Source organism: Meles meles, chromosome 11 (assembly GCF_922984935.1).
Source record: "Meles meles chromosome 11, mMelMel3.1 paternal haplotype, whole genome shotgun sequence".
Taxonomy (NCBI): domain Eukaryota; kingdom Metazoa; phylum Chordata; class Mammalia; order Carnivora; family Mustelidae; genus Meles; species Meles meles.
This window is the reverse complement of record NC_060076.1, coordinates 8,620,486-8,644,381: the sequence shown is the minus strand read 5'-3', so window position 1 is coordinate 8,644,381 and position 23,896 is coordinate 8,620,486. Positions and strand designations below refer to the sequence as shown.

The window sequence follows — 23,896 nt, the reverse complement described above, 5'->3', positions numbered from 1 at the left end:
AGAACGCTGACACCCCACCCCGTCTCAGCTCGCCCCAGGATGCGCCCCAAACGCTCTGCTGTTCTTGCACTTTCCATCCACTGCGCAAGCAGCTGCTTTGCCCCATTCCTGTCCAGATCCCCGCCTGGAGGAGAGGAGAGTGATGTCAGGGCCATGGAGCGGGGCATCCCCCAAGTCCGGGGCTGTGGAGAGAATTCTCCGGAGGGAATCGAGAAGCCCCGTGGTGTTGTGCGAAGGCTGTGTGCAGCCGCCTGGGTTTGGCGCCGCCGCCGCGTCTTGCCTGCCGTGAGCTCCTGGGCGGGTTGCCCAGCTGCCGTCGGCCAGAGTGTCCTCTGCGAAACTGGGAGGTGGGGTGCGATGCCGATAATGAATAACCACGAAGGTAACTCAGGACGGTCCCGAGAAACCCATCCGTTCGCAGAAAGCACAGAGACCGCGGCCTGGCACGGAGTCGGAGCTCAGTTCGCTGCAAGCCGCCGCCACCACCACTACCTTCTCGGAGACTGAAAGGACTGAGGACAGCTGTGAGGGACGGGGACAAGTCCCTGCTGTCCCAGGCCCCAGGATTAGACATCCGGGTGGGCGGTGGAGCTCTTCACCAGGACCGGGAAACAGAAGCAGGAAGCTCGTAAGGGAAGAGCGAGCTGCCCTTGCTTCTCTGTGGCCAGAGGGCGGGGACACCGTCTGGCTGCCTCTCCTGTCGGGTCCCCAGCGGGCCGCGCACGTGCGGGTCAGAGAGCCCCTGCGATTCCGCCCTCTGGCTGGCTCCGCGGCTCTACAGGGCTGGGTGGCTATTGCCTTTGAATCACACTGCTGGGAAGGAGTTTGCATGGATTCCCAAGTTTGTAATTAAAACAATTGAAAAACAATTTTCAGTATTTAAAAAAAGCTGAACAGGAAGTGTCTTTTAAAGCAGATGTTGTGCTGTGAGCCATGTAGAAATATTATTTTATCATCAACCCAAAACGGTTATCTCACGACTTGAAAACTAAGGGAACATCTTTTCTACTAACCCAGCATTTTTTTTAGCACCTAATATCATTTCACATTTAAAGGTGACAGCAATATCTTTAACGTTTTTCTATTGGATTAATAACGTTTAATGTCCAGAGCCATAAAGTGAAATGTTTTTGTGAGGGTGCTTTATATCACTAGTGGAAAATTCAAGTGGGAAAAAAAAAAAGACGACCACACGCACAAAGTAATAGACGCCGAGCGCCACAAAGGAAAGGGAGACGGGGCACGGAGGTGGCTTCACAGGGCCTGTGGGTGCGCGAGGCTGGGGTCCCGCCGGCCCGGCGCCAGGAGGGGCTTGGCTCTCTCGGCAGTGAGCGCTGGGAGCCCCCGCCTGGTCCCCCAGCCATCCGTCTCCGCCCAGCAGCGGAATATGACAATGTTAGCATTTTTCATTTCCCTGACGTTACCATTAATAAAGCAATGATCCAAAAGGGGCTTTGCTGAGTCTGTTCTTTATGCTTCCATCACTCACGACTAGATAATTTCACACAGGATCGTTTTAAAATTAAATGGCGATAAAAACGCTCTGCTGTTCTGTGTTCACCAGTTCATAGAAGTCTATCAAGTCATTAATGTGTCATGACAAACTGCTCGATGGATACAAGAGTAATTAATTATTTGAATAAATAACAAGTTGAACGTGGGGCTTTGAACCACAATGACATACGCATCCCATTAAGGGCGTCTTGGAACCTTTGCAGGGCACCGGTACGAAGAGTTAAAATGCAGGCTGGGGTGTTGGGAATGATGAAAACCAACTTCGCACACACAGGGTAATATTTTACAGGGAGAGAGCCAAAATGTCACATTTCTGTGCCCACATGTTCGGTGTTGAAAGTTCTCTGGCAGAGGCCATTTCAAGATACCACTGGAACGGCGACGTTGTCAGAGAACAATTATACAGATTTTCATAATCACCATTAATCTCTGCATATTTTTCACGATAATTACAGCAATTATTACTTAGATTTCTCTTGTACATGCCCATTGTGGGGAAGGAACAAGTGCTCATTATGCCGGATAGTTCAGAGAACCTCAGATTCAAGTTCTTTGTCATGCCTGCGCTCGGTTATTTCAACTCACATTGCCTCTGAAAGTTCATCAGCTCTAGAAATTAGAGTAATATTCGCAAGCTCTATTATTAAGTCCTGAGGCTGAGCTTAGGCCGCGGTTCGAGTCAATGGCTGAATTGCTCATTCGTGGGGCCGCGCGTTTTGTGGGAATTACTGTCAGGTGGCAGGAGACGCCCGTGACAGGTGCCGTCAGAGACGGGTGGCGGCCTCACACCTGTTCTCTACGACAGACTTACAAAGTGAGCTAACAACCAATATTTAGAGAATACGTTTTTGTGACATGCCCTTTAAAGGTTAATATTAAATCAGAGATCTGGGTAATTTACGGCATTGTACTTCGCAGATGCGTCAAGTGAGACAGAAGGGAGCGTCCTCCCCGGTTTTCCCGGATCAAGGTGGGCGTCCGTTCAGGCATCGGTTCTGTCTCAGAACTTTATCTTCATGTCAGCTTGGTCCGAGAGCTTGTCCACCAGAGCTGAGTTTTGGGGAAGGTGATACGCTGCTTGCAAGAGAAGCCATTCCCCAGGACAACGTTTCTGGAAAATGATGCAGTTTGGAAACGCGAGGCTGTGGAGGTCTGGTGTGTGTGCTCTTGGGCCCCATCCCAACCACAGGCATGAGTCTGTGGTCTCCTCTCGTTCCACGTCTGGCCCTGAGGACCGGCAGAGCCTGCCCGCCTCAACCAGTTGTTACAGGTCTAGCTATGTGAGGGGGACGATGGCCAGGCCTTTGCTTTAGAACTGGGAAGTTCAGTATTTGAGCTTTCTGTAAAGAGAAGAATAATAAAAATGCCCTTTTTCCCCTCTTCCAATGAATTTTTATTGTTAAGTCATGACCTGGTTCGAATGTACAAGCAGCCCAATCTTAAGAAAGCATAAATTGCGTTTAGAGGGCTGTCAGACTTTCCGTGGAGGTGCCCTTTTATTTTGCCTGTACCTGTGTCCGTCACTGTGCCTGGTCTCTTGGAGGCACTCGGCAGCTCAGGGAGGCTGAAGCCTGGGACCCGCGCAGGCAGCCTCTCCCACAGTGGGAGGAGGAGGAGGGGGAGAGCCTCCCTCCCCCTTAGCTGCAGGACTCTGGTCCACGGTTTTCTCCTTCACTGGTGGGGGATGCCTGGGCCCTGGGGAATTCAGTCCCACTAACCAAGGTCAGAAGAACTCTGTCCTGTTATGTTTCAGACCATCTTACCTTACCCGGTAGGCAATCTCTTCTCAAATCCTAAATAAAATGTATAATGAGGTTCTGCTTTTCCTGTTTGGGTGATGCCACCATCCTTTTGAGAAAGTACTTGGGCAGTCAGACAATTAAAAGCTGACTTACTGGTGACAAAAGGTCTAGATCCCTGAAGCAGGGGTATTTGTCTTGGCCGTGAGGGTGTCCCTGGGGAGAGTGCCCAGGGACGCTACAGGGGTGGCTCCCGGGCACCTTCTATGCCCATACAACTTCCATCCGCTTTCTCGTCCTTGTTGATTGGACTCTCGGGCTGCCGTCCGTAGGGGACGTTTCATCTCCCGGAGGAAGGCATCCCTACCTCATCCTTCATACTGTAGGAAGGCAGTGGACTCGGAAGGCCTCCCTTTCTGCACCAGCTCTGCCATTTACCAGCTTTGTGGCCCCAGGAAGTCCCTTCCCTTCTGTGCTTCAGGTCCCTCTGGCAGGGGGGTAGGGCGACGCCTCACAGGGCCGTTCAGAGGTTTAAGTGGGACTGTGTGCGAACACCCTGACACGCTGTCCTTGCCCCCAGAGACTAGAGGCCAGTCAGTCCTGGCTTTGGACTTACAGAAACCTGGGACACCGTCTCTCCCTGCCCTCTGGTTCCAGGACAGGGAGGCATCTGACCAGAAGCTGCTATTACCCTTCGTGGTCATTGCTTTTCCAAAGGTTTTGAGAGTAGAATCTGGATGAGGGCTGGAGAAGTCAGCTAGTAACCAGCTGTTACCTGTAGTGCGTTGGGAAATTGCGTCCTCTGGGATGGACCTCAGATCACAGGTCCATATTTAATACAGTGATTCTGAGATGAAAGAATGTCCGGTGGGGGGATTTTAGATCTCACCTAGCCAGCGCTGCTCTAGCCTAGTCGTACCTGGGAATCAGCTGGAGCCTTGAACAGCTACCGACTCCCAGGGCCATGGCTCAGACCAAGTAAATCAGAAGTTCCTAGAGGCAGTTTTTGAAAGTCACAGGTCAGGGACGCCTGGGTGGCTCTGTCAGTTAAACATCTGACTCCTGATTTCCGCTCAGGACATGACCTCAGTGTCCTGGGATAGAGCCCCACATTGGCTTGCACACTTAGCAGGAAGTTTGCTTGAGAGTCTCTCTTCCCCTCTTCCGCTCCCCTTCCTTGCACGTGCTCTCTCTGAAATAAATAAATCCTTAAAAAAAAAAAAAAAAGTCACAGATCGGCACCAGGTTGGTCATCTAGCCCAGCCACTCACTCTGATCCGAGGACACCGAGCTGCGAGGCCGGCTCTGTCTCTGTCGCCCCATCAGCTGTTACTGAACCCTCCTCTGTGCATCCTATCCGGAAGTCCATGATGTTGGCATGACCCAGCTGGGATCACCTGCTCACGGTGCTGCTTGCTAAGTTTCCTTGCCATAAAGTTACTGTTTTTCCTCTTGTAGTTAACATGTCATCAGTGGGAAATACTTCGGGACTATGTGCATAGTTCATTCCTAATCAGGATGAGTTCCCCTTACCCCTTGTTTATGTACATTGGTGTGGACTGGGGGCTCTAATTCATTATTGTCCTTATTTGGACACTCAGATGGTTCCATATTAGCCAGGAGGAGCCCCTTTGAGCTGCTCCTGGGTCCTTCTGCTGAGTTCCTGTGATTCTTTGAGGACGTCTTACTTTCTGGTACAACAAGATGTCCTAGGCTTGGTCCTTCCCTGCCTCCCCCTCCGTCAGCCATTTCTCTAAAGAGCCCCTGTGTCTCTCAGAGGAGAACACTAGAATCCAAAACTCTGGGCACTAGGTGTGCTCATGGCTTCTGGGCTGTCAGCAGGTAGAAATAGACGTCCGTGTGTGTGTGTGAGAGAGAAAGAGAGAGAGAACACGTGCATGCACATGAAAGCATGTGCATATAAACACATACCTCTGTGTGTTGACGTATGTCTGTCTGCTTATTAAAGCCACACTTCCCGGAGCCCCTGGATGGCTCAGTGGGTTAAAGCCTCTGTCTTTGGCTCAGGTCCTGATCTCAGGGTCCTGGGATTGAGCCCCACATTGGGCTCTTTGCTCAGCAGGGAGCCTGCTTCCCTTCCTCTCTCTCTGCCTGCCTCTCTGCCTACTTGTGATCTCTGCCTGTCAAATAAATAAATAAAATCTTAAAAAAAAATTCCACACCTCTGGTTGTGATCCAGTATCATGGAGCACATTTGAATTTTCCTCCCGTGGTTTGGCGGACTTCTTTTCTTTGGCACTTGCATCAGATGTTACATTGCTCAGAACCCTGTGCTGGCCCTGCCCTCTTCTCACCATGTGCTCTTCCCAGAACTTCTCATCTTCTCTTGTGCCCCAGTCTCCGGCAGGCTGGATGCCCCAGATCCTCCCCTGGCCGCTTTACTTCTGTATTTCCATCCATTCATTTACTTCTGGATTTCCATCCATCCGGTCCTTACCAACCAGTCTTGAATCTTGCTCATCATGTCCCAACCATGTTGACTGTGTCTCCTCTGGGATGTTTCACAAGCCCCTCAAACCCAGCACGGCCAAAAGAGACCCTGCCAGCTTACCCCCACGTGCCTTCCAGGTCCCCAGGCGCCCGTTCTCCTAAAGGTTAAGCCAGAAATCTCCTCCCCCCGGAAAGTCGTGAAACTGCCGCAGCCAGTTGCCAAGTCCCGTGGTTCTGCATCAGAATCCCCCTTGATCTGTCGTCTCTTCTCCATTCTTTCCATCACAGTCCTAGACACAGCTACCAGCATCCCTCACCTAATTCACTGCCAGAACCTCCTCCCTGGTGGTCCTTGCCCCCCCACCCCCGCCTCACTCCCTCTAATCCATGCTTCTCTCTAGAGCCAGGAAGCCATTCCTGAAATATAAATGTCTCTCTCCAGCTCAAAAACCCTTCAGCGGCTCCCCAGGGACCTCATGGTGACCTGTAGGCCTCTTAAACAGGCAGTCAGGGCTCCTGACCAGCAGGTCATCGGTTGTCTCTCGTACTTCTGATCAGCTGTTCAAAGGACCAAGATACATCTATAGCTCCCGACAGGGGAACTCTCTGACAGTTACTAAAAGAAAGCAAATCGTAGAACAGTTATGCTATGATACTATTTTTATGAAAAGCAAAGACACACACAAAACAAAAGTCTGTATTTCTTCTGTATGCGCAAATGATAGCAACGGCTGGGAGAACCCCAGACTGTGTGTAGACCGCATCCGGGGCTACCCCTAAGGAGGCTCCGGGGTCAGGGCTCTGCATTCAAGGGCACTTTAACTTAGCTGTGCTATTGGAATCATTTGTTTAGGAAATGTATTCCTTTATTGAGGGGGTAAAAAAATACAACTTAAAAATATACAAGTCTTCCTCATCTCACGGTGGGGTTACATCCCAATAAACCCGTCATCGATTGAAAATGCGTTTACTACCCCTACCCTACCCAGCATCACAGCTCAGCCCAGCCTACTTTAGACATGCTCAGAACCACTTACAGTTGGGCAAACCATCCAACAAATGCCTATTTTGTGCCAAAGGGCTGAATATCTCTTGTAGTCCTTTGAATACTGTACCGAAAGTGATAAACAGGACGGCTGTACAGGGACAGAATGGCCGTCCATGTGTGTGCTGTTGACCCTTGTGGTCCCCTGGCTGCCTGGGAGCTGTGGCCACCCTGCACCGTGAGAAAGGATGGAACCGCTTGCCGCTAGCTCGGGGAAGGGTCAATATTCAGAACCTGAAGTACGGCTTCCACTGAAGTCGTATCACTTCTGCCCCATCGTGAAGTCGAAAACTCGTAAGTGGGACTGTCCCGAGTCGGAACTGCCAGTGCGTGAGGTGGTCTCCAGAAGATAAGAAGGGGCTGTGAGGGGAGGCACACCTTCCTGCCCACACGGCCGCCCCCCACCCCCCGGCAGGCGGTGATATTTGCCACTCGGACCCGTCGCACCTAGAGGCCAGACCTGTCCTAGGTCAAGGCTTGGCCTCCGTCCACTACTGGCTGTGGATGAAACTGTTTGTTCAGACCACGCCTGTGTTCTGGAGGAGTGCGGTCGCTCCTAAGAGCAGCAAACCTCCACTGGCCCTCGGGCTGCGTCTCTGCTTCTCGTCCAGCTTTGAGAGAGCCCCTGTTGTTGTCTGCGGCTCGCTTAGGGGTCTCTGTGCGTGCTGCCCTGTGGGACGGCAGGCCTGGACCCACGGGATTTCCCCGCGATGCCCCACAATCGAGGCCCCTTTTCACTCACGTGGAAAAGTGGCGCTTAGTTGGATTTTATCTTTACCTTGAGCAAAATGCAACAGGTCTCTGCCCCAAGTGACCAAATAGTCATGAAGTTTTAGAAAGCGTTTCTGCAACGGCGGGGGGGCGGGGGGATGTTTTTGTTCGTGTACCCAAAGTTTCTCGTGGCTGCAGAGCGTGGCCCTGCCCCTCTGCACTCTGCCCTCCCAGCTCCCATGGCTCAGACACCAGCCACCAGGCCACCGATGGGCAGCTCTGAAAGGAGGACGGGCAAGTGCAGAGCCCTCGGTTTCCTCCCAGGATACTGGGGACGTGGAGACATGAACTGGGCCACACAGCTGAAGTGACACTTCCTGGCACGTGTTCTATGTGGGGGATGGAGAGGCCCCCCACTTTATAGAGCCTCAGAGAACATTCATTTGTGGGATGAAGCCACTTTATTTTGAAGAGTACGGCCTTTCCGACTGGCCTGACAAATGAACCTCCTGGCACCCAAGGACAGTTTTCTTCACTTACTTTGCTTCGGGGGCTCTTGTCCAGGGGACGTTAAGCAGGCTTGGGCCCAGCATGGGTCTTGCTTCTGCAGTTGAGCTTGACCTGTGATCCAGAGGTGGCAGGTGCCAGGGAGAGCCATGGTCAGGGGCACCCCCGGAGGGAGTCCTGGGCAGTCATTGCTTCCACACCTCCAGAAGCCTCTGCATGGGGACTCCTAGTCCACAGGTCACAGAATTCAGTGTGGCTGCACTTCCATTTTGATGACTCAAATCAGGTCAAAACCCAAAAACGTCTACTTCCTTGGAAGGACATTCTCCCCGTCTCATGATGACGGTGAAAATGAACAGGTAGTTCCTGGGGGCTTTATGGTTTATCTCCTTTAAATGTCACAGCAGCCCAGGTAGGATTATTTCCTTCCTGCTACAGTGGCGGAGGGAGAAGCACAGAGATTCAACACTTGTCCTAAGTCCGAAGTGGACCCGGCCTGAATCACACCTCTGAGAAGCAGGCCTCCTTGGTTGGCGGCTCCAAGTTGCCGGTAACCACCACGTGCTATGTGCCCGCTGTGGGCTGGGCCATGCTTCGCCCTCTGTCCTCTGCAGGCTCAGCCCCTCGGCCATGCTGCCAAGTGGCCGTGGTTCTCCTCTGACAGGTTTGACTCAGGCTGAGGGACCTGCCCGATGCCCCATGGCCAGCAAGTGGCCGAGCCCAGCTCAGGGCTCCCGCGGGTCTGACTCTGGCGCCCACCTCCCTCCTCCCCATGGTGCCATCGGCCTCAGGACGTCACTGTGGCTGATCAGTCAGTTCTTTTGGCTCTTGAATAACCGGCAAAACACATTACTTGGGGGATCTAGAAGGAAGCCGTTGGCCTAGTGTGGACTCAGTGGGAATGTCCCCGAGCAGACAGTCTTGGAGGCATCTACATATATCTTCCTAGGAACACCCCTGAAGTGAAACCAGCAAGAAAGCAAAAACAGGAGTGGTGTTTCGGTGGGCACATGAGTTTCAAGAACCGGCCTTGAAATCTTGAGGTGTTGGCGTCTTTCCCATCACAGATGGTAAAGGACTGTTGAAGTCCTGGGAAAGGAGAGAAGAAAGAGGCAGGTTGCTGGTTATTTATAAGCAGGTAGCCAGGGTTAAAGGCCTCCCCCCGCCCCATTTCGGCTGCATTTGACTGTATTCTGCAAAGGACTACCTGCCAATAAAGCCACGTCGTTCACCGCCATCTGTACAAGTCCTTCTGAGATGCTGGGACCCCGGTTCACGGGACACCACCTGACGGCTATAAACAGGGAACAGTTGAGATGCTGGTAATGCAGTCTTTTTCTCTTAATACTACTTTTTTTTGTTTGTTTTGCCACATGACTTTAAGACTCGTTATCAGACATGTTGAAATTAACACCCGTGTTGATTAGAGCATTTCCTCGTTGAGGTGTCGGTGAGGGACGGGGTGGGCAGCTCTGAGCGACTGTGCGGCCTCCCAAAGCAGCAGGATGGGCCTGGGTCCCGAGCCCTCGGGAATTATCAGGATGAGTCCGAGTCGAGCCCGGGGAAATCCGAAAGTGTGTGTTTTGGGGGGGAGAATCAAGGGATGGCTCTGAGGGGCTGCCTTGGCAAGGACGGTTACAGTTCCCACACGGAGGAAAGACACAGGAGCTAGCAGGCTGTGTGTGCAAGCAGGAGTCCAGCTCCCCGCCCAAATCCAGCACGCAACCTGGGCTCCTTCCCCAGGAACATCAAAGTCAGGTAACCGGGTCAGTTGGGGAAAAAAAGAAATCCTCCCGCCGCCTTCTCTTCCTTTAAAATCAAGGGCGGTGGTACTACAGTCGCAGATGAGAGCTTTATTTGTTTAAACCTTGCAGATTCTGTAAGCACTCGCCATCCTCTTGACTCGTAGTGCCGATTGTAAAAAGAACAGTTGAATGAGCTCATTGTTTCCTGGTTTTTTTCTTTAATGTATTTTACAAACACTCCAGTGACAGGCCTGACACGCTGATTTCTATGTACTCGTACTTCAGTTTGGGATTACAGCATTAATAACAGAGCTCCATGCATCATGCCATTTTTAAGCATGATCGTTATGATAAAGGGCATATACTTAATTACAGGCCTGCTTAATTACAGCTCTGTTGAAGCTCGTTTGTTTAGGAGAATGCTAATTGCACCACGGAGCCCGCGGCCCATCCTTGCTCTCATCTGCCGTACGCCGCTCCATGCCGGGGATCAGCGTTTTGTTAAAACTGCCACCAAAAACAAAATTTTAAAAAAAAGAAGAAGAAGAAGAAGAAAACAGTGTCCTGGTGCTTAAAGGAAGGCTGCCCGGACATGGCATTAGGTCCAAGCGGACACAACCATCTGTGGCCCGGGGGGGCCTCCCCTCTCGTGTGACTGTGGTCCCTGTCACCCTCATGCAGCCTCCTGAGAGCTGCGTCTTCTCCCCATTTCACAGACAGGGTAGCTGAGGCTCAGGGAGGTGGGGTGGCCGGCTCGGCCACATGCCCATGCCCACAGAGTTGGCAGGAAGGCCCAGGCTGTTGACCTCCCGGGCCACCCTTCCACCACACCCCTGCAGTGCCCCAACCACCACCGGCCAGACTCTGCTTGACTCCTGGCCCCGACAAGCTACCCCACTGCTCTAAGCCTTGGCTTCCTTGAGGCTAACTTGCAAGCAGTTGCATTGAGGCTAATGTTACTTTGGTGCCAACAAAGAAAGGACAGGCGCCGTCTCTGCCTCTGGGTTGTGACCGCGGATGGGTCAGGCAGTGTCCGTCTGGGATCCCCAGGTGAACCCCAGGCTGGCTGGGAGGGCAGGCTGAGAGATGAAAACATTCTCTCCGAAAGCAAGGACGCTCGCTCACGGCTCTCCCTCCTGCTGCCCCCGCTCATGTCCCTCTGAGTAGACTCAGCGATAGACTGAAGGCTGAAGTGAGTGTCACAGTCTCTGAGCGCGGAAGAATAGTGAAGACAAAATAGTGGCTTCAGCGAGGGGAGAAAGGAAGGAAGGAAACGTGGCTCCCCCATGAGAAGCCAGGATGGAGATGATTTATGAACACGCTTTCGGAACACATGAAAAATGTGTGCCATTGATTTTAAGAATTATGTTTGGCAAATCTCTAGATATTTTAAAATATGGAATGGCTGCCTAGATAAAGAGAGTAGAAATGGATGTTATGGAATTAGAAGGGGATTCAGCAGTCCCACGGATTGGCTTTCCACCCAACACACAAAATCTCCTCTGAGCTCCCCAGCATGTGGCCACTGCCGGGACCTGCTCAGCCAGCTCTGCTCACCCTCCCTTTCGTGTGGGACCATCCCTCTAGCCCTCCCCCCGGGGCAGTGCTGAGAATGTGGGCAGACCTCTGATTACCCTCCCCTTCGAGTCTTACCCAGACCGGATCTCGCTGCACTTCCCCCCGTGCTGGCACGACGCTGGGTTCTAGGGTGCCAGGCAGGGGCCGATGGTGAACCAAAATGGACAGGGTGGTGCCTTCCCAGAGCATCAGGCCTGATGGCTTTCTCCTCTCTCCTTGTGTGGTCAGACTCTGGGTCCCCCACCATCCTGGGACTCCTTGCAGGCCACACGGGAGGACCCTCTCACAACTGGTCCCCACACTGAACTCACACTCAAGGCCAGAGCAGACAAGATGGCGGCTCCCTCACGTCACCCCGGGACTGTAGCACGGTCACTTCCCGTGGCACCCCTCCCGCATCTCCTTAGTTGAACCACACTACTGACTCATTTGACTGCAGACACGTCTGTTTTCATACCTTCTGTTCCTCCACATGTCTTTCATTCCATCGAATACATTTGGTTTTTAAGACCTCAAGCACAGGACTTACTAGCATTGACCTGTGGTAAGTCCCGTCCTTAAATTTAGACCATGATCCCAATTTGGGGGGATCTTCACTGGATTTCTCTCAGTTATCCAGTATATAGACTGTCCTCCCAGACTCCCCATCGGCCACATCCGAGATGGGCTATATGTATCTCCATTGAACTAACTGATAATGCCCTGGTACCCTCCAGAGAGGTCGGTTGAGGTCAACATATCTATGAATCAGCTTCTTGAGCATCTAGCCCAACCAGTTATGGATTCTCCTCCTGTTAACCTTGTTTAGCCGTATTTATCTATCTTGTCCACATGGGTAACGTGAGAAGTTTTGTCAAATGTTTTGCTAAAATTCACATTCTTTCAGCCTGCCATAATCTTTGTTGCGCTAAATTTTTTTTAAATAAATGAAATTTGGCCAGCAGACTCTCTGTCTAGCAAACCTTTACCCACAGGATCCTATCAACTCACTTTCTTTTCATCCAAGACTATTAAAGTCTGTTTTCTAAGAGAATATGAGAAGGAACTGACTGTGCTTATCTTTCTATCATGAACTTTAAGATAAAGTGAAATTTATCTCAAAGTTCCCATCTCTTTCCCATCACCAGGCAGTTCTCCTTGGGGGTCAGGCTGGGTCCGCGTGGTCCTCCCCACCATCTCTCCTGCCACCAAGCCCATCAGGAGGGGACCCTCAAGGCCACGGCTGCCTCTCCCACACAGCCTCGGGGATGCCGCCTCCCTTTCTTCTCTCCAAAAGGGCTGCCTTTGCTGTGATCCCATAAGGATGTCGCTTCTGGTCTTCTGCCTTCAGCCACCTCAAGCAGTTGCTCTGTGAAGAAATTGCCTTTGAGCCTACCCAGCAGGGACCAGAAGGCGCGCCTTCGCCACACACCTTCATTGTTCGTGTGGGGGACTGGCCCTTGACCCCAACAAATCCCTACCATTCTCCAGGTCTGGGAGTGAGGATTATATCTGAGGAATGAGGTGATGGGGAAGGGGCTGTAGGTGACCAGGAGGCGCCTCTGAATGAAACCGACTTCCCGCTGCTCAGAAATTCTATGGGATGTGGCTGTGTCTTCTACTCACTTTCTCGAGTCTGTCTTAGAAGCTAAGAGGGGGCCTTTTGGAAATGCTGTGTGTGTGCGTGTGTATACATATGTACACACATACATACATCCATTTAAAGTCCAAAAATTTATTTATAACCTGTTCTATAAACATGCGTGATGCGTGATGTAAAGGTGTATTTTTATTATACACACACACACACACACACACCAAAAATTCTATTGTTAGTATCCAGATTTTACAAGTCCCTTTTCTGGGTCTTTTTCTCCTCAATTTTTTTTTTTACAGCCCTCCAGGTCCCAAGGGTCAAGCCTCTCCCCCATCATAACCCACAAGGCTGAAACGCAAGCGGACCACTACAGTACAGAAAGCCAGTCTTCTCTTTCTAGATCTTTCTTTTTCAAAGACTTGACCATAAGTTGGAGGGAGAGAAGAACACACACTCCCGGGGGACAGAGGGAAAGTACTGAGTGGTGGGGTGTTGCTCTGGAGCAGGGCACATGCTGTGGGACTGGGGAACGGTGGTTCTCGCTCAACATTGTGAACACACCAGGTGTCGCCGAAATGTTCACTCTCAAATGAATTTTGTATTGTGTGAATTTTAGCTCAACAAAATTTACTAAATTTTCACTGATGTGCTAAAAAAAAATTTTTTTTTTAAGTATCAAAATACCCCTCCTCCCTGCTGAAATCTCCCCAGTTCCTAGAGGTGATACCCAGACTCCTTCCAAAAACCCGTGGGTTTTGGCAGCGGCTCACCGAAGCCTCAGGGGGTTAGGTGCACGCCCCAGGCTGAGCCCCCCCGCCCCCCCGCTCAGGGCTATTCTGTGGGAGCAGCCACCCTCCTGCCCCTGCTCCCATAAGCCCCTCCAGACCCGGCCCTGGCCAGGGACATGGAAATGCAGCAGCGACTCACACATGGACTGGCGGGAAGCCCACTGCCAGGGAGGAGATGTGGCCATGGTCGGGGACCAAGTGGGGGGCAGGGGAGCTTCTGGGAAGGCTCGCTGCAGGAGAGGCACTTGGAGCAGACCTCAGGAGCACAGCCAGGTGTCAACATAAGGAGTGTGAGGGGAAGGGCCTTCCTTGAAGGGGTTGCAGACCCTTATGTGCCACTGAGGACCCCCCTTGGGAAGGCTGCTGTGTGGGGCGCTGGCGTGACTGCCAGCCTCGAACCGGACGGAGCCACCTCTCTGCCTCCCTCCTGCTCTCTGTGCTCCCCAGCCCTCTCATTTCCCGAGGGGGGGATGATCAGGCCGTGGAAAATCACCCCACTTCCCCTTCAGGATACGAGTTCTCTAAACACACACAGACGTTCAGACGGAGCACGGTCAGCAGCAAGGGAGAGTTCTTGACCTCTCTTCTCAGGAACCCACAGACACTAGTACGGTCTTTAAAAGAGCAAGCCTAGTGAGTGATCAGGAGTGCGCAGGGCCGGGATGGGTGCAGATGTGCTCGCCGAACACTCCTCGCCAGGCACGAGGTCTGCGGGCTTCCTGCGCGCAGCCCGTGGGGCAAGCGGCGGGAGCTCAGCGGTGGGCCCTCAGCGGTGGGCCCTGCCATCTGTCCAGCGGGCGGAAAGAAGCGGGAAAGAGTGTGTGTGTGCAGAGGTGCGTGCGGAGAGCACCATGGCCCTGGCAGGTGAGAGCCGTGGGCTTGTGGGATTTAAAGGAGAGGCAGGGCAGAGTGGGCTGCGGCTTCCAGCCCTGGACATGCCCACTTCCTGGTCCGGAGGTCTGATCAGAAGGAGCTGGTGGACGGGAGGCCTGGAGACTTCGGGAGGACGTGGTAATGGCCATCAAAACTCAAAAAGTCCTGATCTGGAAAAGGCAGATTTGTTCTCAGAAATTCCATTTATACCCAGTGGAAGGGCCAGAGGATTTGGCATCCCTGCTTGCTACCTGAGTGCCCTCGGCAGGCTCCAGTCTGTGAAATGATGGCAGTTGCTGAGTGGCACCTGCCCGTGCATCTCCGTGGCACGGGGAAGGGGTCGGGGGTCAGGCGTCAGAGTGCCATGTGGGATAGGCCTTGGCCCACAGCCCGAGTTGGGCAGATGGTGGCAATTGCTGCGAAGGGAGTGTGGCCTCTTCTTGTATCTTGGGTGGGACCCCGTCCTGTCCCTCTCTAGAAGGCGTGTGGCCTTTCAAGGGTTGTCTAAGGATGGGTTTTCCCAGCCATGCATGAACAAGCACGCCCGTGTACCCCGATGTCACTCGAATGTCTGCACGTGTGACGTGCTGAAAATTACCGTGGCTTCCTCCCCTGCTCCTATGGAGAAGTGTCACACTTCCTGGCCCTTAGCCAGCGTTCCCCCACGCAGTCCCGGCAGCTCGCAGGGGCCCAAGATGGGAGAAGGCCCCCGACTGTGGATGTCTCTGCCCGGGCCCGGGCCCAGACCTTCGGCAGCAACCTTCCAAAGAAAGGAGGCTTCCAGGGCAACAGCTGGGTCCAGCTGTGCTGTTTCCTTTTCTTCAGACTTACCGGAGGAGGCTTCGTTTTCCCTTTCCTGAAACACATTATGGTCACTGCTTAAAATGAGCCACTGGGCTCAGCTTGCTGATTGGAGAGGATTAGTCCCAGACTTCTCCTTCTCTTATTTTTCTCCTGCCTTTCTTCTTCTCTGCTTCTACAACTCTTCTTAGGACGGGACGAATTGCCGCTTGTGTACCAGAGAAACCCCCATCTTAGACGTTGGGGGAAGCAGAGAACATGACTTCCAGGGAACCCCTCACCAGGCCTTCCCCGCGTCCTCCCAAAGCAGAATGGGCAGGAAGACCATCTCCCTGCGGGCTGTGGGAAGGGGACTGCTCCAACGACTCCGTGTTTCCATTTGCTAGGGACGCATTCCCATCTTTCTCTGATGTCCCGATTCGAGCAGCCTGGTGCCTCGAGGCCACTGCGAAGCCCGGGATGAGGAGAGAGAGAAGGAACCATGCTGGCTGTGTGCGGCCCCCCCCACCTGCTCTGTGCCTGACGCTGCGTACTCCTCCAGCTCACACGCACCCCTGCTCACACACACCCCAGCTCACACATACCCCCAGCTTGCACACCTCTCCAGCTCACACACACCTCCAGCTCGCACACACCCCTGCTCACACTCACCCCTGCTCACATGCATCTCCAGCTCACACACAGCCTGCTCACAGGCCCTGCCATCCTCCTTTAAAAAAAAAAAAAAAAAAAAAAAAGATTCTATTTATTTGAGAGAAGGAGCGCCAGAGATAGCAAGAGAGAGCAGGAGCAGGGAGGACTAGCAAGAAGCCCAACACGGGGCTCTATCCTGGGCCGCTGATACCGACTAAGCCACCCAGGCGCCCCCTGCCATCCTCCTTCTAAACATAATGTACCCTTACTGAAAGATTCAAACCCAGTCTTTCTGACTCCAAAGTCACTCTCTCCTCCAACCTAGACCTTCCCTATGGGCCTGGCAGCCTGGGGCATGGTGTCCTTCTCAGGGGAGAGAATGTCTCCAGAGCACGCTCCCTGCCCACCTCCCAGAGCACAGCTTTGTCCCCCCTCCCTGGGGCCACACGTACCTCTGTCCTGCTGCCAGTCCCTTGGGAGCCCCCACAACAGGTCAGAAAGCAGACACCAGGCTCTGGAGCCCTCTCTGCCCCCACAGCTCCGTCTGCACTTTGGTGAGGTGCTCAGGTGTGTGTCCTGGGTGCAGGGCTGGAGCCCCTGGGGTCCCCACTCACCGGGGCCCACGTGGGCGTGTCCTGCCAAAATCTCCGGCCTCCGAGCTCCGCCAGCATCTGCAATGCCAATTTCTCTGTTTCTGTTCTTTTACAGCAATGGACGGTGTGCCTTTCATGATCTCAGAGAAGTTTTCCTGCGTTCCAGAAAGTGTAAGTGTTCTGCGTGATGGCCCTGCGTGTTGGCCACCCCAGCCCACGCTCCCCTGCTCAGCACACACATCCCCACCCTCACGCTGTCCCGTCCAGGCCCCTCCAGCTAACACTGCACACAGTGGGTGCTCAAGGAGTGACAGAGGGCAGGGATGAGGCGCGGGGAGGCAGCAAGATGGACAAGCAGACAGATCCCGATTCGGCCAGAACAGTCTTTTTGTTTCAAATGTGACAGTAAATGGAGCTGAACTTCACTAGTAGTGAATGTTCTTGGTTTCCAAGTTCAGCGTAATTAATTTTTGTTCTTTTTTATTTAACCGTGATAGCATCTTGCTGAAAGAAGCCTGCCTCCTTTTTTTCATTGTAATTGGCTGGATTCTGTGATAACCACGCTCTGCTCTCAGTCGGAGGGAGGCCTCCGAGCGGCAGGGCTGGCTGGCAAGTGTGTGTGCCCAGAGCTGTGGTCGCCCGCTTGCTGCAGGCCGCCAGGGACCCCACGACACACACTAGCCAGCCGGGGCCCCTGAGCCACCTATGATGACGCAGGGGCTGCATGAGCTGGCCGGGCCTGCAGGCCAGACCGGACGGCGAGGGGAGCCCACCACAGGCAGCCGTGCGGGCTGTGCACTCTCTCAGACGGCCCTGCCCCCCGGGGGGGAATCCCCCGCCCGACCCAACCCCCCCACCCCACCCCCCACCCCCAGCTATTCAGGCCTGGGCCGTGCTGGCTCAATAGGCGTGTTTCTGGGTCTTTTTTATCCTTTTTGCAGAAGTTTGTCATGAGCAGCTAATAACCGTGAGGGCCCCGGGTTGGGCACCAGCTAAAGAACCCTTTAGTGTATTTCTTGGATCTAGCTTAAAACCACCCGGCTTGCGATTTGACCTGCTCTGTAGTTTCCATTTTCATGAAATATAATAGGCCTCCTCTGAACCCTTCTGGTAAGCAGCTTAATCTTGAAAAATGCTCGTGACGTGACACGCGGAGCATGAGTAACTTCAGCCGTCGCCACTTGGCCGCGTTGCCATGACGACGCTGGCGCCTCTCCCGCCCGCTCCCTGGGAGAGGCTGCTCTGTCCTACGCACCAGCTCCAGTCGGGAAAGTTTAGTGGGGCGGTTAGAGCCTAATGATGCAACAGCTGGGCCTCTGCTGGGCGGCGGGCAAGCAGCCCCGTTCTCGCCACTCGGGCTGGCAGCCGGAGAGAGCCACACTGCTTTGTGGCCACTGGCAGAGCAGTCCCGGGAGCCAAGCGGCTCAGGCAGTGGCCCTGTCCCAAGGTCGCCCTCGCGCACGTGCCGCTGCCCGCTCAGCAGGCGCTCAGGGCCAGGGCGGGCAGCTCGGGCCAAGCCCAATGCCACACACCTCCATGCGCTTCTCCAGTTCCCACTCCCGGCGGCGCAGCCCCGAGAACCCAGCCACGCTGCTCTGAGCGGGAGAGGAAACGAGGCAGTGATTTAACCCACAGCTGCCCCGTTCTGAATCCAGGTCCGTGGACTGGGGAGCTGGCCTTTCTCGTGCACCTGGCAGGCCATCCCCGCGGGCTCGGCTCCGCGGGGGCTCTGGGCTGCGGTTCAGAACCTTGAGGGCCTTGGGCTTTGTCCGGGACCCCAGCTTCACCTGCTCGTCCCAGCTGCCAGTTGCTGGCTCCCGTTGGGAATACAGAATGCTGAGGAGCTCTGATCAGGGGCCACGGGGACAGGCTGCCCACTGACCTCTTACCTCTCCCCATGCATCCAGCCCCGGGCTCTCTGAGCTGCCAGCTGACTTGTTGCCTGGTGAACTTGGCTTTTCCGGCTAGCTGGGGGAAAGCCAGCATTTTCAGAGAAGGCTCCCGTCATCAGGAAATTATAGAAACACCCATTAAAATGCAGTGATAGCATTTTTCTCCACCGTTGAGTTCTCAGATGACCATCGATGGGCGGTTCTTTCACTCACCTTGCACCTTCGAAGACCCAGAATTCCCGCCCGCAGTTCCTTAGACCCAACCCACCACCAGATGCCGCAGTCAGGGCGGCCGTGGCCTCGCCTCGTGCCCCACCGTCTCCCCAGCTGCGGAAGGAGAAAACCGGCTTTTGACCTGGGCAGGGAGAAAGGAGAGACGGAAGTTACCAGTACCTGGCACGGTCTCTCAGGAGGGCTGGGACCCCCGCCAGGGCTGCCCACAGATGACTCAGCAAGGGTCCCCACCTGTCACCCGGGTTTTCTGGAACGTTTGCTTCCGTTGCTCGTCATCACTGTAGAGTGAGTCACAGTGGTGGGCTTCCCTTCGGAAGGGGGTAGAGAGCGCGCTAGATCACATAGGGTGGCTTGAGGGGTCACAATCGTTATGCTTAAAAGCAAATGTGAAACAGCGTTTTCCAGCCGTTTAAAAGGAGGACTTGGTCTGTGTTTGCAGATGCAGCCCTTCGATCTCTTGGGAATCACCATCAAATCTCTGGCAGAAATTGAAAAGGAGGTGAGCATGCCGCCCAGAGAGCGGGCAGGTGGGGCCTGGGCCTGCTTGCTCCCCACGGGGTCTCCGGTCCCCCGTAGGAGTCCGTCCCAGGAACGGGGAGGATGTCGGTGTGCGGTGCCCCTCGGAGGAAAACGCTTCCATGTCACTCAGATTTATTCCCTAGAAGAAGAATCTCACTTTGTGTTCACTGCTTCAAGTCCGTTAGGACGGACACTTCTTTGTGTTCTCTGAAAGCCAGGTTTGAAAATGCCCCCGGTTTTAAAAGGTGGGAGGTGGGGGACGGGCACGCAATCTCCTCTCTCTCCTTCCTGGGCTCTACTATTTGCCGCCAGTAGAGGTTTGGGAACACATCCAAGGAGCCTCTTCATGATTCAGAGCGAGGATCAGGATCCGTTCCGCTGTGCCCGAGAAGCCAGACCCCGTTCTGCCGCCTGGTTCCACATAGTTTGGATGTTTGCGTAACCAAAGAGAAAGAAATCCAGGCCTGCGGTACTGTGACAACTCTGAGGAAGGAGAGCTGAGATATTGGGATGAACCCGGAGGTCTGACCCGCCTGAGTCATCCCTGTTTTCCTAAGACAGCGTTAGAGTGCGTGCCTGTCGTGTTCCATGTGTCGACGGCCGTTAAGCAGTCACATGCTTGCACCAGCTCTCCTCTGAGAGGAACATTTGTCTCAAAGATGGAAATGGTAGAACCATTTCAATATTCTCAGTTCCTCTGGGTTTTCTCCTGTATACCCAGCTAGCAGAAGCAGGTTGCATTATTGAAAGATGGCTGAAATCAAGGAAAATTGAATCAACGTAGTACAACAAATTTCTAAACCTGTCAGAGCAAAAACAAGACCAAAAAAAGTCCCCCTTTGTCTTTGATTTTCAGTAGATCATAAAGACCAACGTGATTGTCACTTAGAGGTTGGCGGGGGGCGTGGGGGGAGCTGTAAACTTGGGGAAAGGAAGGGCGACTACCTTAGAGATCCCTGTGCCCATGGAGCTCCGTGTCAGCCCTTCTGGAAAGCAAGGCGGCCGTAGGTGGTTCTGCAAACTGCCTTTGTGTGGGGTCCCACATGGGGCGGCCCCGGGCAGTATGTGCAGAAGGCGTCTGAGGGTGGCTTCCTCGGGCTGCAGGGGGGAAGCGGGGGCATGGCCTGTGACCACTATAGGATGGACAAGGTCATACAAACAGGCGTCCCACGCCAACAGGGGACAGGTCACACCCTAGGGGCTATGGGAGAACATACCCCCTAGGGCTTTTAGAAACACCACGTGAATGCGTGTGAACACAGGGGCCCGGACCCACAGGTCGGAAGCTGTGAGGTGGCACGTGCTGAACCAGGAGGCAACCGTCTGGGGGTCACACTTTCCCTTGTCGTCCCTGCTTTATTTTAGCACCTGCTCCGTGCTCACCTGCCGCTGGGGCTCTCCCTGCAGTTCCACTGGCTCCGCCGCACCCCGCCCCCACCGCTGACCAAGTGGGTGCCATTCCTCCCCATCTCGCGGGGCAGAAAGTGAGACTCTAGAAGTGAAAGGTCTTGCCCAAGACAAGACTGAGACCCAGTGCTCACACTCCAAACCCTGCCCCTTATGACTTGAAGCCTGCGGCTCCATGCCCCTCGGAGGGGCTGCCCGGGAGCTTGGTCCACCTGGCGTGGGCTGGGCCTTTGAGTCACCGGGACGGGGCAGACTCTGGGAGGCCTGTAGGGCTCGGAGCAGCCTGCAGAAGCCACCAGAAACCTGAATTCGAAAATGCCACCCAAACACACGTTTCTTTAGAATGTGTTGTCTTGACGTTCGGCACTCTGAGCAGAGCCTGGACGGGTGCAGCGGGCTTCTGGGCTCGGCCGGCCCAGGCTCGGGTCTCAGCAGCACCACTTAACTGCTCTGAACCTCTGTCTTCTCTTCTGTAAATCAGGAGAGTAACAAAACGCTGCTGACCCAGCACTTACGGGGTCTGAGTCGTGTGAAGGGCCCAGGACGGGGTCTGGCCGCCGCCACGGTCGTACTCGCTGTCATCACTGTCCGCAGGATGGGGGGGTGAGTGGGCACAGATCCGGCCCAGCTGCCCACACCTCGCTTTATTTCTCGTCCCGGTCATGGGCTGAAAACACACGTCTGTGTTCTCTGCTGAAGGACAGTAACGTGGAGTTACAAAGCGGGGACACGAGGAAGGGTAGGAACGTTACATGGGGCGTAAAACCACAGACGCCGTTGCAGGCCGAATGCTGCGGTTTTTCATTTAATCTGAGGGTTTAGAAGTTACTGGCCCCCGCCGTCCGCGTGCATTTCATGGTGATTAGTATGTTGATATCACGCTCTGGTGAACGGGCTGCAGCTTCGGCAACAATGGCAGAGAATTCTCTCCATAAATAAACATGAACTTCCCCCCTTTCCGCCGCTAAACTCAGCGTTGCTCATGGAGTCTGAGGCCGAGGAGAAGCCGGGCCCACTGCCCCCCTGGCCCCGGCTTTCGGCTCCTGAGTAGCTGGGTGTCCCTTTGGTTGGGATGATTTTGCTCCTTTCCGTCCCCGGCAAGTCTAGCTGCCCCTGGAGGGTGGGGGAGGGGAGTCTTGGTGGAGGACTTTGCTTGGCTCGCTGTGTATTATTTTGTCATATTTTACACGATTAAGACAAACCCCTTCCCCCAAAAAGGCAGGAGACTGCCTCTGGGCTCCGGGACAGATCCACCACCAGAAACACGTCTCTGCCCATCCCATACGCCTCCTCGAGCTCTCCGCTTCCTGAACAGCAGGGAGAGGCCAGCGTCCACAGAGGCTGCTTTGTGCTGGGGGTGTGGGGAGCGCTTCTCTCCTTTACTCCCGCCCCCGCCGCCCCCACCGTGTGGACATGTGGTATTGCCTGGGGTTCCCCCAGAGACCTGGGCTCACGTGGTCTCAGGTGAGAAGGACGCTGAGGCAAGCCCTGATGACGCGGTGTTCTGTCTGCCCGGACCTGGGCTGGGCGTGCTTTCCTGCCAACTTCACCTTTACTTACCGTGCTCTGCCTGGGGTACGATTCCGAATTTAAGCCCGTGCCCCATCACCGCCATTCAACCACAGGGACCGTTCCTTCCGTGAACGAACCCCGTGACCCTGCCAGCCTTGACTTCGGTGGTTAGGGACCAAAGGGAACACCCAGCTGCCGGTGCAAGCAGGGACCACCCCCCATGGCAGGGACCCGCAGTGCCCCCCAGCCTACCACAGCCAAGAATTGCCCAAGTAAAGATGGAGAGAGACCAGGCGTCACCCCAGGTGTGGTTGGGCAGTGCACCTCCAGCCCCCCCCAAAGTCAGGCGAGCTTCAGGGAGCGTGAGACGCAGGGCCCTGCCAGCAGGAGGACAGGACAAGGCTCGTTGGCTGTGTGGACCAGAGGCCTCTGCCACGTTGGTGGGTACACCCCGGGTGTTTGCTGGGACATTCATGGACCATGTAGATTGTGTAGGAAACGGCATAGGCTGGAGAGGACACAGTCTGCGTCTGGATGCGTGGGGGAGCACGCCAAATCTGCCGTGTAGGTTCGGCCCTGGGCAGGTCCCCTGGTTGCCCCCACCACCCCACCCCCCGGCCATGGGCCTGATGGCCCCAGCCTGGGTATAGCACTCGTCCCCGCAGCTTCTGTTTCCGCCTGCATCGTGATTCCCCAGAAGCAGTGGCTTGTGGCCCTGGCTTAAGTTTCTTGAAAGACACCCCCCCCCCCCAAAGAAGGTCATGTTTTAAGGTTTTAATCCCTCTACCTGCCATCAAACAGACTTGGAGCGAAAAAATTCTTGACAAACATGAAACCTCTCACAACTGAGGGATACTCTGAGGTGTGGGGGTCAAAGTGAACAAAGCTGTGGCTGATAAAGAAATTCCCACGTGAATGCCGTCACTCTCCTGGCGCCGATGGGGCCGGCAGCCTCCTTCCTGCCCAGCCTGTCCTCCCCCAGCCGTACTCCCTGCCATCCGCGTCCGTCCCCGGCTCGTGCACATCGGTCCAAGGCATGGAACCCGCCCCCCACGGGGCTGGGCAGCAGGAGGGTGGTGGTGACCCCGGGGGACGGTGTCCCCGTGAGACCCTTATTGTCTTCCCCGCAGCCCCAACAAAAGCTGCTCTCTGTTCAGGAGTCAGGAAAAGTGTGATTTTGCAGCCGACCCCTGTGATGAAGCATCTCCTCTCGGAGTGAGAAGATGGGCATATAAATATTCTCCGTCTCTGCCGCTCTTTATTTCCCTTGTAAGCAGTTGCTCCATTTCTCCATCTGATGGATTCCCCGTCACAGCCAGGGTGGGAGCACCCCAGCTCCTGCAGCCCAGGCTGCAGCTTCTAAAATCCTGCCCGTGTCTCCGTTCCCTTTACCGTGCCTGTTTGTCCTGCCTCCCCACCCACAGCCCCGCCTGCCCTGTGGCCTTGCCGTCCCTGCAGACCCTCCATCCCTGGACTCAAGGCATAACGGCCAAGACACGGCGGCCTTGATGGTAGATTTCACGCTGCACGCGTAACAACCTGCAAGCCTTTTAAAACTGGGAGCCAACAATGCCTGTAATGAAGCGGCACCCGGCGTCCGCAGTGCCCTCCAGCCCGGTGCAAAGCCATCTCCCCACCCACCGCCGACCTCCCACGGAAAACCACGACGCTCACCCTCCCTTCCGTGGGTGCCAAGCTGAAAACTCAGCCTGGCGAGGGAAGCGTCATTACCCCACCGTGCTTCCTGGTAGGACACACAGCCTCCATTTTCACTCCA

General features: G+C 54.6%; 1 protein-coding gene across 1 annotated transcript in view; it reads left to right on the top strand.

Annotated features, from left to right (window-relative positions):
• Positions 1–23,896, top strand: part of MVB12B (multivesicular body subunit 12B) — a 187,024-nt gene that overhangs the window by 146,644 nt on the left and 16,484 nt on the right. Inside the window, exons 8-9 of the mRNA XM_046022416.1 lie at positions 16,671–16,726; positions 19,121–19,180. Of these exons, the coding sequence (XP_045878372.1) occupies positions 16,671–16,726; positions 19,121–19,180 (116 nt within the window). The remainder of the gene's footprint in view (positions 1–16,670; positions 16,727–19,120; positions 19,181–23,896) is intronic.